Source organism: Bubalus bubalis, chromosome 10, assembly GCF_019923935.1.
Source record: "Bubalus bubalis isolate 160015118507 breed Murrah chromosome 10, NDDB_SH_1, whole genome shotgun sequence".
NCBI classification, from domain to species: Eukaryota; Metazoa; Chordata; class Mammalia; order Artiodactyla; family Bovidae; genus Bubalus; species Bubalus bubalis.
The window spans coordinates 27,850,377-27,867,043 of record NC_059166.1 but is presented as its reverse complement, the minus strand read 5'-3'; the positions used below and the strand labels follow the sequence as shown (position 1 = coordinate 27,867,043).

At 46.0% G+C, this 16,667-nt stretch overlaps 1 protein-coding gene across 1 annotated transcript; it reads left to right on the top strand.

The window, feature by feature from the left end:
* Window positions 1–3,801: 3,801 nt before the first annotated feature.
* HEBP2 (heme binding protein 2) lies at window positions 3,802–10,372 on the top strand. The gene is made up of 4 exons (XM_006074674.4): window positions 3,802–4,160; window positions 4,687–4,822; window positions 5,537–5,717; window positions 9,853–10,372. The coding sequence occupies exons 1-4, from the start codon at window positions 4,059–4,061 to the stop codon at window positions 10,049–10,051; spliced, it is 618 nt and encodes a 205-aa protein (XP_006074736.4). The 5' UTR covers window positions 3,802–4,058; the 3' UTR covers window positions 10,052–10,372.
* The last annotated feature ends 6,295 nt before the right edge of the window (window positions 10,373–16,667 follow it).

Sequence of the window (16,667 nt, the reverse complement as noted above, 5' to 3'; positions counted from 1 at the left end):
GCTAATAAAAAGAAAAATTTTACTTTAACTAATCAACAAGAAAACTAGCTAGATAATTTGACATGTTAGTATAAAACTTGAGTCTTCTGAATTTCATTGTTCATTCTAACTGAAATTAGTTTAAAATAAATCCCTTTCTTTCCTTCCTTCTGTTCTTTTACATGACTAATTATCAACTTGTAAATATATATAATTCAACTTAGTCACCTGTTATCTTAATTAATTGTATATTTCACACCCTATAAAATGAATGTCTCCAAATGTAGCCTCAGTTTTTATACAAATAAAATACTCTTCCCCTCAAAAAGCATTGATAACTGTAAGGTATGCTACAGGTGAAAAAGAACAACAGATTTCTTAAGCATCACTGTAAATTACTTTCTTTTCCTCTTAAAAAAAATATTGCTGTAAAGTAAAATTGTATTCTCAACTTGGCAAATTTACCTATGGAATGGATCACATCTGTTACATGAGTTAAAATTCATGTTGATATATGGCAAAACCAATACAATATTGTAAAGAAAATAAAATAAATAAATAAAAAATAATAAAAATAAGTCATAATTCATTATTTAGCCTTCACTAAATAATTCAAACATATCTCAGCAATAATAATAGATTTGCTATAAACCCTAGAAAGTGTCATATATCCTCAGACCACTGCATACCTGTTTGAGCAGGAAAGGGGAAGGAAACAAAAAGACATCAATTGCTTTAAAAACGCTAGGCCCACAGAACATGATATTATCCAGCAACAGAAAGGAATGGAGCACTGATGGATGCTACAACATAGATGACTCTTGGAAGCATAACACTAAGTGAAAGAAGCCAGTCACCAAAGATCACATATTATATATAATTTCATTTATATGAAATGTCCAGAATTGGCAAATCCATACAGACAGAAAGTAAAGAGTCAGACATGACTGAGCGACTAACAATGTGTTTTATACACTATTGAGACAGAAGATAGATTACTGATTGCCAGGGACCGGGAGGCTGGGTGTGCTGTGTGCTCAGCTGCTTCAGTCATGTCCTACTCTTAGCAACCCCATGGACTGTAGCTCACCAAGCTCCTCTGTCCATGGGAATCTCCAGGCAAAAATACTGGAGCAGGTTATCATGCCCTCCTCTAGGGGATCTTCCCAATTCAGGAATCAAACCCAAGTCTCTTATGTCTCCTGTGTTGACAGGTGGATTCTTTAACGATCTGAGCCACCAGGGGAGATTAGGAGTAACTGCTAAAGTCTATAGGGCTTTTTTCTGGAGTGATGGAATGCTCTAGAATTAGTGCTGATGCTTGTATAATACAATGAATATACTGAAAAACAATGAACTGTATTTGTTAAAATGGTGACTTTTACACCCATGGCTGATTCATGTCAATGTACGGCAAAAACCACTACAATATTGTAAAGTAATTAGCCTCCAATTAAAATAAATAAATTAAAAAGATAAATAAATAAAATGGTGACTTTTATGTTATGTGAACTGTATATCAAAACAAAAAATTTTTAAGGCAGACCCACTAGAATGGCTATAATAAAAAAGTCAGATAATAACAAGTGTTGGGTAAGGATATGTAGAAACAGAAAGCTCACACCCCACACCAGTGTGGAAGTGTGTTCTAACCAATGGACCACCAGGGAATTCTGTGGTACAGTCACTTTAAAACACCATCTGCCAGTTCCTCAAAAAAGTAAATATAGGGTTACCATTTGACCCAGCAATTCCATTCCTAGCTTTTACCCAAGAGAAATGAAAACATGCCCAACAGAAACATGTATACACATGTGCACAACAGTATTACTACTCAAGCCAAAAGTTTGAAGCAATTCAAATGATCATCAACTGATGAAAGAATAAACAAAATGCTTATCAAACTGAATATTTTTCAGCCATTAAAAGGACTGAAGTACTGATACATGCTACAATGTGGATGAACCTTGAAAATATTTTGTCAAGTGAAAGCAGCTAGTCAGAAAGGTCCACATTCTACATGCTATGTTTGTGTCCTCCTAAACATTTGTATGGAGAAGGCAGTGGCACCCCACTCCAGTAGTCTTTCCTGGAAGATCCCATGGATGGATGATCCTGGCAGGCTGCAGTCCAGGGGGTCGCTAAGAGTCGGGCACGACTGAGCAACTTCACTTTCACTTTTCACTTTCATGCAATGGAGAAGGAAATGGCAACCCACTCCGGTGTTCTTGCCTGGAGAATCCCAGGGACAGGGGAGCCTGGTGGGCTGCTGTCTATGGGGTCGCACAGAGTCGGACACGACTGAAGTGACTTAGCAGTAGCAGTAAACATTTGTATGTTGAAACCGTGATGCCCAATATGATGGGTTAAGAGGTGGGGGCTTTGGACAGTAATGAGGTCATGAAGAAAGACCCCCACATGAGTGGGATTAGTGTCCTTATAAAAGAGACCAGAAAAAACTCCTTCTGCCATGTGAGGGTACAATAAGCAGTCTGCCACGAGGAAGAGAACTGTCATCTGACCTTGCTGGACTTGGACTTCCGGCCTCCAGAACTGTGAGAAACACATTTCTGCTGTTTAGAAGTTACCCAGTCTGTGATATTTTGTTATAGCAGCCAGATATATTAAGACACTGTATGGTCCCATTTCGGAGAAGGCAATGGCACCCCACTCCAGTACTCTTGCCTGGAAAATCCCATGGACGGAGGAGCCTGGAAGGCTGCAGTCCATGGGGTCGCTGAGGGCCGGTCACGACTGAGCGACTTCACTTTCACTTTTCACTTTCATGCATTGGAGAAGGAAATGGCAACCCACTCCAGTATTCTTGCCTGGAGAATCCCAGGGACAGAGGAGCCTGGAGGGCTGCCGTCTATGGGGTTGCACAGAGTCGGACACGACTGAAGAGACTTAGCGGCAGTAGCAGCAGCATGGTCCCATTTATAGGAAAGGTCCAGAACAGAAACAAAGAGCAGATGAGTGGTTGCCTAGGACTGGGTGGTGGAGATTTAAGAATGATGACTAATGAGGTTTCAGTGGGGTTTCTTTTGGGGGTGGAAGATTAAAGCAATGTTCTAAAATTCACTGTGGTGACCGCTGCACAACTGTGAATACACACTAAATACCATTGACTGGTATGTCTTAGGTGGGTGAACTATATGGTAAGTGAATTTTTTCTCAATAATTCTCTTAGGGAAAAAAAAGACTAAATCTAACCAAAAACTTCTAAAATCACTAGGGCCTGGCCACTGTCTCCTCTTTCTCTTTCCCACCACACTTTCCCAGCCTGTTAGGTCTGATGGGGTGACTTAAGGGTTTGGAGGCCATTTGGTGGGGAGAGGACAAGAAACCAGGACAGTTCAAGATTTTCTCAGGGTGTGACTGTGGCCTCACCCACTTCCTTCCCCTGGGCCCCTGACTGCCATTTGGACCCTAAGCTCCCGTCTAGGTGTGAGTGGGGCGGCCCGCTTGCCTCTGTCCCGGTATCCAACCCGGGCACGAAGCATTAGGCCCACGAGGGTGCGGACAGGGGCGGCCAAGGTCAGAGTCGGGAGAAGCATCGCCTCACCCCGCCCCCCGCCTTCCACTGAGGCACTCACGAGGGCGAGCCGTGCTCACCTCCCTCCGCAGGCGTAGACCCGTCAGCAGAACCGGCTCCCCGCGCGGGTGGGGCCGCGGCAGAGGTTCCCGGGCCGGTTACACCAGAAACCCCACGGGCCACCTACTCTGCCCTTCTCCGCCCCCGGCTCCCATGGTGGACGCCTCTGTGTGCCTGTTAACTAAAATAACAAGGGCGAGGGCGGAGAAGACTCCCAAGGAAAGCCCGGCCAAGCCCACGGGACCCGCAGGAGAAGCGGCCGGCCGGAGCTGCCCCGGGTCGGGATCGAGGTCGCTGCGTCCCCTCCCGGTCGGGGCCCCGCAGTGTTCCGCGGACTCGGGGCTCCCGCACTGCGCGGAGGTGACCAGACGTCTGCGGGGCGGGGACTCGGGGATACGCAGGCGGGGCGGTCCCGAGCGGCCCGGCGCGGCCCCCTTCTTGGCGCAGCTAGCCGGGCTCTTTCCCCGGAGCGTCGGCGCCGCCCATGGCCGAGGTACTGGAGCCCGATCCCCGGGCAGCCGAGGGCTCGGAGGCCCCCGTGGTGGAGACGCCGGGCTGGGAGGTCCCAGAGGATGCTGGCCCCCAGGTAGGCGCCGCCCGCAGGCTGGGAGGGTGCGGGCCGTGGGGGTGGCCAGCGCGGGGTGTCCCCGAGCTGATCTGCAATGAGGCCGGAGGGTCTCATAGGTTTAACTAAAAAATACATTTAAAAAATTGGTCTGAGTCCTAACCCCATTCCTGCACAAACAGGAAAAGGGGGTCGGGAACCGTCATAACTCTAGATGCCACATCTCAATTTTGTTTCTTTGTGGCTAAAAAAAAAATATTGATCATGTCCCCAAACTCTAGATGGGACCCTCTGGGCAAAGGAGCGGAACAGTTGCTTGCTTTTAACCTGAACTGAGAGGCCGCCAGCGTCTCTAATCTAAATATGGGAGCAGCGGGGGAGGGGCCCTGTCGGCGTTGAGAAGTCAGAACCTCGGGCTGGACCCAAGGGCAGCGCCCCTCGCCGGGACAGGCCGTCCTAGTGGACCAGAGATCAAGGTATCTGTACTGCTGCATCTCACGTTCTGCCTTAGAATTGTCTCCTCCAAGTTTTCCCTTTTCCATCTTAGCCTGGAAGTTATGAGATCCGACACTACGGGCCTGCCAAATGGGTCAGCACTGCGGTTGAGTCTATGGACTGGGATTCAGCCATGCAGACTGGCTTTACAAGGCTGAAGAGCTACCTTCAAGGCAAAAACGAGAAAGGTGAAGGCGGTTTACCTTTAATGACCGTATTGTGGCCTGGCTTATTGGGTTTTCACTTATTAAAGAAATATGTTTTTAGAATAGCAAAATAACCAGATGATCGAAGACAGTGTCCGAAGAGGAGGGAGGCCTATGCTCGGGATCCTTCCTGTCTTGAGGAGGGTACTCCTGGGCCTCCTCTGTTCTCCTTTCTGTGACTCATTTGAATGAACTGGGCCTCTGTGTACCTAGCCTTAAGGCCTTTTTAAGGCTAATGTTTTGAGATAATTTGGTGACTGGTCAAACAAGAGATATTAGGAGGCAGGAAGGGTCAACAAACACAAGGTCCAGAGTCTCAAGATCTGTCTTCTGGTTTGGCACTGATGCTGTTTAGATTTTAGCAGGTCTTAGCCAATGAGACCTCAGTCTGAATTGTATAAGTAAAGAATGACCTAGACCATGTGATTTCTAATTTTCCCTTCTATCTCTAAAACTATGGACTAATGAAAAATATTGATAGTACATAAATAACTATAATGTTAATAGTGCAGAAAGTGTTTAAGTCGCTAATTGTAATTTTGCCCTTATTTTTATTAAGATGAAAATTACCTTAAAGGTAAATATTTATGTCAAGAAACTCAGGTCAAAAAATAATTACATTTGAAAATGTAGTTATACACACACTAAATCTTGATGCTTTTCCTTTGCATCTAAATATACATTTTCGTGGCACAGAGATGAAAATAAAGATGACAGCTCCAGTGACGAGCTACGTGGAGCCCGGCTCAGGTCCTTTTAGCGAGTCTACCGTTACCATTTCCCTGTATATCCCCTCTGAACAGCAATCTGATCCGCCCAGGCCTGCAGAGTCTGATGTCTTCATTGAAGACAGAGCCGAGATGACGGTGTTTGTACGGTAAGTGGCAGATGTCATTCATAGCACTGCTGACTGCTGGTTTTACTTGTGGGCACTCATAGTTTAGCGCCTGCGTAGTTTAGCTCCTGTGCTTTTCACCCCTCCATGAAAACAGGCCTAATGCATTTTGTGGTGTTTTTCTAGTGACTTGTTTCATATGTTACTAAGGGTCTGTGACATGAAAAAATGAATTCATTTGAAGAGACGTCTCATGCATCCCTCCCACATATAAGAAGCAACACAAATTACACTCCCACCCCACCCCTCAAATGCATTAGACTGCCTTTACCTGCCATCGAGTTACATCTGGAGAAAAACGCTTTAAAACAGTGCATGGTACCCCTCCTCCCAAATCTAGGTTCTGATAACCTCAAACTCTTCCTTGTTCCTCCAGCCTAAAGGATGGTAGCTGCTTCCTACAGTTACTGCATTTCTCAGACCTTCAATACATTTCCACTCATTCCTTGTATTAAATTCTCTCTGTTGGTATTTTGAAGAGCTCCACAAAGTACATAATAGTCTTGTATTAGAGTCCCTTTGTTATTCCCTTTCTCACCCTCTTATATCCCCTGGTGACTCAGACAGTGAAGAATCTGCCCGAAATTCGGGAGACCCGGGTTCCATCCCTGGGTTGGGAAGATCTCCTGGAGGAGGGCATGGCTACCCACTCTAGTATTCTTGCCTGGAGAATTCCATGGACAGAGGAGCCTGTGGGCTACCGTCCACGGGGTCAAAAAGTAGAAAAGGGCTGGGCGACTAACACTTTTACTTTTACCCTCCCTTGTTAAAAGACTCTGTCGCTCTGTCTCTGTTTCCTCAAGTCCCATGTACCCGTCAGCCCAGCATAGCCTGGTATAGCCTCACCTGCTCCTTGGGCTCCCGTCGCCCTCCACAGCACACTTGAACTTGTCACTCGAGGGCAGTGCTTTCCCATGTGCATCCTGCAGCATCCTTGTGCTGACCTGTCTGGCCCCATGATCCTTGTCCATCCTGTAACTCACCCTCTTGTCTTTCCTCTCCTCCTGGTTCTCTCCCTCCAGCGGCACCTCATCCACTCCCCACCCAGGGGCCACCCTTACTAACCTTCATGTTATAGTAGATGTGCTCTGGGTGGTCTGTTCACACTGCTTCAACTATCTGTGGCCTGTGACTCAAATTCAGTGTCTCCAGCCCTGATTTTCCTACTAGCTGGGCATCTCCGTGTGGGGGTGGAAGATCAAGCTCAACAGCTCTGAAACCCAGCTTTCCCCCAAGCCTTCTCTGACCTTACAGTGCCTGTGTCAGTAAAGCGTCTCGATGGTCTGACAGCCTCCCCAACAAGGACCATTGTGGCCATCAGCATGCTCCACCCTGATAATCAGTCCCCAAATCCAGCCCATTTGCCTCAGAAATGGTCGTGATTCCGTTCCCTTCACCCCTCAGTCACTTCCTCAGGGCCTCACCTCACAGGGACCTCAGCTGAGACCTCTGTGCTACCCCCGTGCCCAGCATGTGCCTGATGCACACCAGATACTCTGACGTTTTTCAATCTCAGGTTTCCCTTCAAGAGCCTCCCAACTATTCTCTGCCCACCAGTCTCCTCCTCTCTCCTGCCCTCCACTCTGGATCTCCGATCTATCTTACAACAGCAACAAAACCCTAACCCGTTACAGCGTTTAAAAATCTGTTGGTTTCCTCTTGCTTCAGCATGACATTCAGACAGTTCACAGTGTACGCATCGCCTTCATAATGTGGCCCAACTTGTCTCCCTGACATCTGTGCTCCCCTCTCCTCCTGCCCTTCACTGAGCAGGCCAAGTTCCTCCACATCTCTTTACCTTTGATTTTGGACAAGTTGCTGAGATTTTCCTTGCCAAAACCTCCTCATCTATGAAACGTGTATAGTCAGAGTACCTACCTACCTCACAGGGTTGCCATGGAGGATCAGATGAGTTAATTTACATAAAATACTCAGAACACGAGCAGGATCTTACTACCAACTCTAGCTCCCTCCCTCTTCTCTGCTTGGAGAGCCTGCTTTCATCCTTTAGGACCTAGATCAATGGGCACCTTGTCCATGAGGGCTTCCTCAGTGTCTGCAGCCAGCCAGCCACTCTGTCCTATGATTGTAAAATCTAATGATCTATTTATAGATTGTAACATCATCAAGAATACAGCAACATGTTTCTCTGCCCGAATCCGACCGCTCCTGGTGAGGCAGGTGTTTGGGGGAGGCTCAATATTTGTCTGTGTCCTGAATAAAGCCATGGATAAATCACTGTAGAACAACATGTATTCAGAGGACAAAAGATGATCTCTAAGTAGGAGGTTCAAGATTTGATTTCAAGAAAGAAGTGAGATCTGAAACAAATTCCCTTTAGGCAGAACATATTATACTAAGAGTTGACTATTCCTTAAGGAAATAAATAATAAATTTGGCAGTCAGAATGTTTCCTAACACATGGTTCAGAGTTATTATTATCAGTCAACATGATGAAGATTAAGGAGAGTTTTGTTAATTGTCTTCATTTTATTTTATATACATGTGCATAGATTCCTATACTTATTCAATTAGGATTTAAAAGGTATTGCATGCCAGGAATGACTAGGTGCCTGGTAGACATTGTTGAATAAGACAGGCCTGGTTTGTACTCTTGAGACTTCCATCTTATCTGATGAATGGTAGGAATGCTTTTCCATTGGCGTATTGATAATAAACTTCGTGCTAAAGAAGAATTAGAAATCCTATTAGAAATGTTTTTGTTTGTTTTCCTATTCTCAAACTTCAGACTCATCGTGTTTACATGTCAGTGACTCAGCTAAGTCAGAGTGCCGCCATGATTTCATCTCAGGCTGTTTTCATTTGTATACTTTAAAATCTACACTTAAACTTTTACTTTCCCACTTTTTATTAGAATCTTTTGACTGTCTTTTCATCCCCATCCTCTTAGCAGCCTCCTCACTGGTCCCTTCTCTGCAATCTAGTTTCCATCTCTCTGCCTATATTTTTACCCAGATCTGATCAAGTTACTTTGCTGCTCAATATCCTTTGGAATAATCTAAAAAGGCTTTAGGATGATACACAAAGTTCTTACTTCCATGTCTGACTCACCTTTCTGACTTCAGTTTATGCCTATGAAAATGCTTTGTGTTTTTTGGACTTTTGTTCTCTTATCCTTCCCCTTTCTCTGCCAAGGAAAGCCATCCTCCATTCTAGACCCAACTCAGAGATACACCTTTACCCTTGATATGATCATATCCTCAGTGTTCCCAAGCACTTTGATTCTGTCTCTGATAAAACTCTACTCAGACTGTATGGAGAGAGTCACCAAAATGTCCATCTCTTCCATTAGACTGAAAGTTCATAGGATCAAAACTATATTATGTTCATCTGTCATACAGCACCTACCCTTTTCCAAGGAGAAAAAGAGGTAGTGTTTGACAGAAAATAGAGAGAGAAGGCAGTGGCACGCCACTCCAGTACTCTTGCCTGGAAAATCCCATGGATGGAGGAGCCTGGTGGGCTGCAGTCCATGGGGTCGCTAAGAGTCAGACACGACTGAGCGACTTCACTTTCACTTTTCACTTTCCTACATTGGAGAAGGAAATGGCAACCCACTCCAGTGTTCTTGCCTGGAGAATCCCAGGGACGGGGGAGCCTGGTGGGCTGCCGTCTGTGGGGTCGCACAGAGTCGGACACGATTGAAGGGACTTAGCAGCAGCAGCAAGTCTGAAAGGGAGCCTACTGAGGGGGTTTCCCTGTGGTCTGACCTGGAGCATCAGCATTATCAGGAGTTTATGAGAAATGCAGGCACTCAAGCCCCACCCCAGACACCCTGAACCAGCATTTTCCCAGCTGACTTGCATGCACATTAGAGTTTCAGAAGCACAGCATTAGAGCACAAGATGGTGTAAAGTCCAAATCTGCCCAACAGATGAGACCCTATGCCTCCTCCTGGGTCCCCCTCAGCGTGTGTGAGGTCACACTGAGCCTGGGAACCAGAGAAAAGGAACAGGTCAGTTCAGGTGCCTAGAGGGAGGAACTCTGAAACTGCACTTCATCCAGATTTCCTTATATCAGCCTCTGCTTTTTTTCCTAAACTAACATTCGCATCGGTATTAAAATCATTTATGGTCATTTACTTTCTCCTTTGTAGGTCTTTCGATGGATTCTCTAGTGCCCAAAAGAATCAAGAACAACTCTTGACATTAGCAAGCATTTTGAGGGAAGATGGAAAAGTTTTCGATGAAAAGGTTTACTACACCGCAGGCTACAATAGCCCTTTCAAATTGCTTGATAGAAATAATGAAGTATGGTTGATCCAGAAAAATGAACCCTCCAAAGAAAGGGAATGAGAAAAGGAGAGAAAGGTCTACTGTCTGGGGCAAAACTTTTGTTTGACATAGACCTCATCATTACCTATAAGCAAAATGTATCTAGTATCTCTACCCGAGAGTACTACTATGAACTGAGCTTATTTCTACTGTGCCTTTTTAATGCTTGATGCCTTAGATGCACAGATAATTAGGGGACAGGATTCTATAAACATGTAAATCTGGCTTTATTTCTATGAATGTTCTCTCTTCATTGCTGTATCACAATCATGTTGCCTTATTTCTACTTGGATTTGCATCATTACCCACTCCAGATATTATCAATAAAAATGGTAACGTTCATCCTGTGTGGAACTACAAGGCTGTCAAGCCTGGAGAAGTGAAGTTCAGTTGGAAACAAAAATCAAATCATCTTCTGCAGCTGCCACTGTTCCTTTCTTTGTCGAGCCTGCTCTTCTATCCGCCCACTGCCCCCACCACACAAGAAAAACTCACAGGACTCAGAAGTCTTGCTAATATTTTGTGATAAAAATATATTTGTGAAGTTAGGGACTTCTGACTTAATTTTGATACTCAAGAAAGACATGCTTTATCCAAACAAATATATACAAACATAGAATTTTAAAATTCACTTGAGTTTTAAAGTATTTTACGTGGTATTTCTGGAGATCATATAAAAATGATTCAGTATTCAAAGAGTGGGTTGTTGCAAAATAAGGAAGTTTGAAAATTGGACCTATTGTATTGGAATGTGCTTGTTCTGGAGAAGACATCACATTCAAACACCTGGTAGCCTGTCATGGGAAGCTTCACTGTGGACTCCTAGGGGATGATGGTTGTAGGTGTGAAGGAGAAAAGCAGGTTGGAACTCAGTTCAGTTCAGTTGCTCAGTCGTGTCCGACTCTTTGCGACCCCATGAATCGCAGCATGCCAGGCCTCCCTGTCCATCACCAACTCCCGGAGTTCACTCAGACTCACGTCCATCGAGTCAGTGATGCCATCCAGCCATCTCATCCTCTGTCGTCCCCTTCTCCTCCTGCCCCCAATCCCTCCCAGCATCAGAGTCTTTTCCTCATTTTAACTCTTCGCATGAGGTGGCCAAAGTACTGGAGAACATCCATTGAATGACATTACTTCCTGTTCCCGTCTTTGTGTGTGTTCAAGCAGGGATCATGTGATCACTTGTATGAAAGATTTGGGTATCCAGTGGATGAAAGACTGGGGCTAGATGATGCTCAAGGTCCCTTCAGCCCCAACACTATACAGTACCTCTTAGAATTAACCTTCCTAACCCACTCCAGTGTTCTTGCCTGGAAAATGCTATGGACAGAGGAGCCTGGTAGGCTGCAGTCCATGGGGTTGAGAAGAGTCGGACACGACTGAGCGACTTAGCAGCAGCAGCAGCAACCTGGATACACTAGACCAACATACCTACAGTGAATAGTTTCCATAGCTATTTACGGATCGCCTTCTAGGTACAGTCTTCTAAGCATGTCACTTGAATTCCCGGTCAACCCTCAGAACAGCCCTGTGTGTCACCTTGTGTCATCTCCGTTTCACAGATGAGGACATAAAGGCACAGAGGTGTTAGGTAACTTGCCCCAGACGGCGTCATAAGGGCAGAGGCCGATTCCAGCCCAGGCAGTGGGACTCCTGGGTCCAGGCTGTTAACCACTGCGCCTACTGGCAGTCCATGTTTAAGAGTGCAGTTTTCTCAGGCCATCAGCAAGCTCAGACTGTGTGGAGGGGTTCTTCCTGCCTGTGATGACATGTATAGTCAACACGATCATGACCTCAGAGAGGCCTTTTAGATTATAATTTTTGATAGAAAATAAGCTAGGTTTCCAGTTTCAAAATTACTATATGGATATACTTTTTTTTTAATCTTAGGCAATTATTTTCCAAAGGTATTTTGTTGCTTAATTGGTTTTGATTCTTTGCATTTTTGTGTTTGCTGAGAAGTTATATTTCTTTCTTAGCTCATTTACCAGAATTAACTGTGGGTCTAACCCTTCTAGCCTTCCTACTGATGAAATGTCCACATACCTCTACTGGTATGAGGTAAATATTTACATATTTGCTATGCTAAGTCACTTCAGTTGTGTCCAACTCTGTGCGACTCCATAGACGGCAGCCCACCAGGCTCCCCCATCCCTGGGATTCTCCAGGCAAGAACACTGGAGTGGGTTGCCATTTCCTTCTCCAATGCATGAAAGTGAAAAGTGCAAGTGAAGTCGCTCAGTCGTGTCCGACTCTTCTCGACCCCATGGACTGCAGCCCACCAGGCTCCTCTGTCTATGGGATTTGCCAGGCAATAGTACTGGAGTGGGGTGCCATCACCTTCTCCAACATATTTGCTCTATAACCCTATAAAAAATAGGCATCTCTTACGTAGTAAATTCCATTTTAGATGAGAAAAGCATATTTCCGATTGCCAAGATGTAGTTGTAATCTGAAACACGTTCCATAAAAAAGCAATTTTGTATTCTAAGTCCAAGGTATGCCATTTTTCCCTCCTCCTTCTCCGTAAATCATAAATGAAAACATTTTTCAACCCTAAATTAATCCAGACCAGACAGGATTTCTCATAGCAGTGAATCAGTTATTTTAATTATGTGGCTGGCACTGACTACAAAATATCCCTCAGTGTCTCAGTTGAGCTTTCTCTTCTCTTATGGATAGGAGCTGAGCTTTCTCTTCTCTCACGGATAGGAAATTCATGTCTATATTCCTTTCTGAGGCTAAACTTTCCACTCTTCTTGTTGGTCTAATTCATGCTCCATCAATGAGACCTTCCTCCATCTTCAGGCCCTCCCTTTCCTCATGCTCCAAACACTCTGCTCACCAATAGGCTCTGATTCTGCCTGATCTTCCCCACCCCCCAAAAAATAAAATCCTAGTTCCCCTAGACCCTTACTTGGGACAATAATTTCCATCTCTCCCTTGCCTTGATTATCTAGTTTCTCTGGCAAGAGTTGTCCAGAGGCTTCCTTGGAGCTCTAGGTTGGGAGGACATATTTCAGGAACCGTGACAGGGAATTAGGGTGCTAGTGTTAAAGAACCCCCCTGCCAATGCAGGAGAAGTAAGAGATGCAGGTTCGATCCCTAGGTTGGGAAGATCCCCTGGAGAAATGACAACCCACTTGAGTATTCTTGCCTGGAAAATCCCATGGAAAGAGGAGGCTGGTGGGCTACAGTCCTTGGGGTCACAAAGAGTCAGAAATGACTTAGTGACCAAGCAGCAGCACGACAGGGAATTAAGATGGGCAATACATCCCATCACTGTGTTTCCCACAGACCCATTCACATTTGTATGTCAATTTTTCCTAAGATACACTTTCAAGTCTGCAAATTCATTTAAACTGAGTTCATTCATTCATTCTTTTCTAGTCATCCCTTGCTGCTGCTGCTAAGTTGCTATAGTCGTGTCCGACTCTGTGTGACCCCATAGATGACAGCCCACCAGGCTCCCCCGTCCCTGGGATTCTCCAGGCAAGAACACTGGAGTGGGTTGCCATTTCCTTCCCTCTAGAAATCTTTCTTTTCCTTATAAATATTTCACGGATATGTCATTTCTTTTCATCTTTCAGTAAGTCATTACAGAGTCCCTCCTGTGTCGCAGGCTCTGCACACTGTCCAGGGGTTTGGCTATAGTGGCAGGCAGAAATGCCCCCCCCCAAATCAGTGGGGTGATCCCATCAAATTCAACCATGTGTTCCACTCTTCTACTCAGTCCAGGTTCCAGTTGAGAATACAGCAGTGAGCAGGACAGGCAGGGCCCTGTCCTCGTGGAATGTACATTCCAGAGAGTGAGAGAGTGCAGATACCAGTGGGGCCGTGGGATAGAGTGTGGCTGGGCGGGGTGCAGTGGCCATCATATGGGAGGTCAGATCAGGCCTCCCCAAGGAAGAGACATATGAGACCTGAATGGTGAGAAGGTGCCATTCAGATGACAGCCTGGGGGCAGGGACAGCCTTTTGAGCAGAGGTAACATGTCAAAGAGGCCACCTTGGGTATCCAGAACAAAGCTGCACATACTGCTTGCTGAGCAGGGAGCACTGTGCTGGCAGGACCCAGCCTCTCCAGACAAAGGGAACCGCTGATTTGTACAGGGTTTCCATAAGTGGAAAGTTCTAGGATTAGCAGACTTGCAGAATCACTTAGGAACTGACTGAGCTTTAGTTGTCGAAGTGTGGTTACCAGAGTGAGGCCACGGCTGATGAGCATGTTTTAGGAGCCCAGTTCAGAGGCGAGATTACTGATGCAAAGTTGTCATCCATCACTTCTGGCACTTATTTGCAACTGTGGCCAAAGCACGGGCCTGTCTTGTCTGAGATTTGGGGTCCTGGCAGGCAAGCACAGGGAGGTGGACCACTTGGATCTACCTTCCCAGAAGGACCGTTGCCCAACTGTGACGGGTGTGATTAGCTGATGTCACCAGCTGTTACTTTCTTCAGGATCCACTGCAGATAAAGACACACTGCTCTCCAAAATAAAGACACACTACTCTCAGGGAGGTATCTTCCCTACAAAGGAGCCAGGCAGTGAAAGCTGATAGCACACTTTTTTATGGCATCTTTCAGCCAATGACTGAACAAGTTGTGGTACAAAGACCTAGGCATTTCTGTCTGACTCAGGACCCTTTGTATAAAGTCTTTGCTCCGGAGTTCCCTAGGGGGCTGGTGAATAGTGAAGTGAAACTGTTAGTTGCTCAGTTGTGTCCAACTCCTTGCGACCCCAAGGACTGTAGCCCACCAGGCTCATCTGTCCATGGAGTTCTCCAGGCAAGAATACTGAAGTGGTGGCAGTTCCCTTCTCAAGGGGATCTGGACCCAGGGATCAGAGACTGTCAGATCTGTGTTGCAGTCTCCAGATCTCTTCTTCCCTTTCCCTCTCATTGGTACGACGTCACCATACATCTTTTGTATTCCCAACCCTGTCTCAGCATTGAACTGGCACACCTGGTATCAGAATGGTCCCAAGATCATGGTCAGTAAGATAGCACTTTGGGGACTGGGTCACAAACTGCCGGTCTGGTCCCATCCCTGCGGACAGGCCATACATACACAGCTCCTGGCACGAGGCTGTCTAGTTATTAAGTTTAGATGCAATGGCATACTGGTGGGAAGGAATGCAGTGACTGGTGAATGATTCAGGTGTTTTAAAAACTGGGGTTGGGGTGGATAATGAGTGTAAGGGCAGTGGACTTGAATGGTCATGACTGAGTTGGATTGTTGTCCCACAATGATCCAATGCCCCAGGTGGATCATGAAAGTTAAGGTTAATTAACATTTAAAGCTATGCGTAAGGGCCAGAACCTCTTTGGTAGCTTGTTAAACAGTCCTCATCTCATACTGAAGGCAAGTGCAGGACTGGATGGTAAAAGTAATAACTGCCAACAGATGTTCAACCAAGCCGGATGTGCTATGTCAAGGTCAGAATCAAACCTGGAATGTGAAATGGGGACATCTGGTGCGTGCGGCCCACAGCTTTGACTCCCTAAAGTATCTGAACATTCTGAGCCTGTAGAAGAGGCCCACCCTCCCTCCATTAAGAGCTAGAACTACTGTCTCTCCAGCTCCTCTCACCCTAACACAAGGAAAGACAAGATACAGGTCTTCCCCCCCATAAGGCAGCAGGCAGCCCTAGGAGCTGTCCCTACCCATCTCCCAGCTACCAGGCATTTACCCAAGGTTAAGTCACGGAATAACCTGGCAGAAGCCAAGCTGGGCCTGATGAAGAGATGGACAATGTGCCAAGGTTGCCACATGGCTAGCCAGCATGTCCTGTCAGGGCCCGGGAGAATACCCTTGGGACCAGGCTTTAGTCTTGGTCAAAGATGCCAGGACACAAGACTGAAAAAGGGAAAGTTTGACTTGGGAATATTGCTCAGAATACAGCATTGAAGGCCATGAATAAAACTCCAGGGGACAGAGCAAACTCACTGCTTTAGGGCCATGCCTAGTAGCCAGAAAAAAGTAATAGAAATGTTGGAATGCCTGAACTGCTGGGAGAGGTAACAGAGGAAGGAAGTCTCAGGGAAGGGGCGTGCTGGAATGTGTATAGCACATGTGGCAAGGAGGCCTGTCAGATTTTTGTCTTAGTCTATTTGGGCTGTTCTAACAGATCATCATGGACTCAGTGGCTTAAACAAAGAGAAAAGTATTTCTCATGATTCTGAAGGCTGAGGATTCCAAGATCAAGGTTCTGGCTGAATAAGTGCTTGGTGAGGCCCACTTCCAGGCTTGTAATAGCCATCTTCCTCCCACCTTCTCACACAGTGGAGAGGGAAGGGGGCTCCCTGGTCCCTTTCTCTTCTTGTAAGGATGCTAGTCCTACCTGGGGATTCCACTCTCATGGCCTCACCTAAACCTAATCATCTCCCAAAGGCCCATCTCCAAATATTAATACCATCACTTTGGGGGTCAGGGCTTCAACATCTGAATTTGGGGGGGAAGACAATTCAGTCCACAGAAACTGTGTTCCATGGGAGGGTTCAGAAGGCCCACCATTTACTAAGGCCAGTGGTCACCTTGGGGGCCAGGGCTTCAACATCTGAATTTGAGGGGGAGACAATTCGGTCCACAGAAACTGTGTTCCATGGGAAGGTTCGGAGGCGCCACCATTTTCCAAGGCC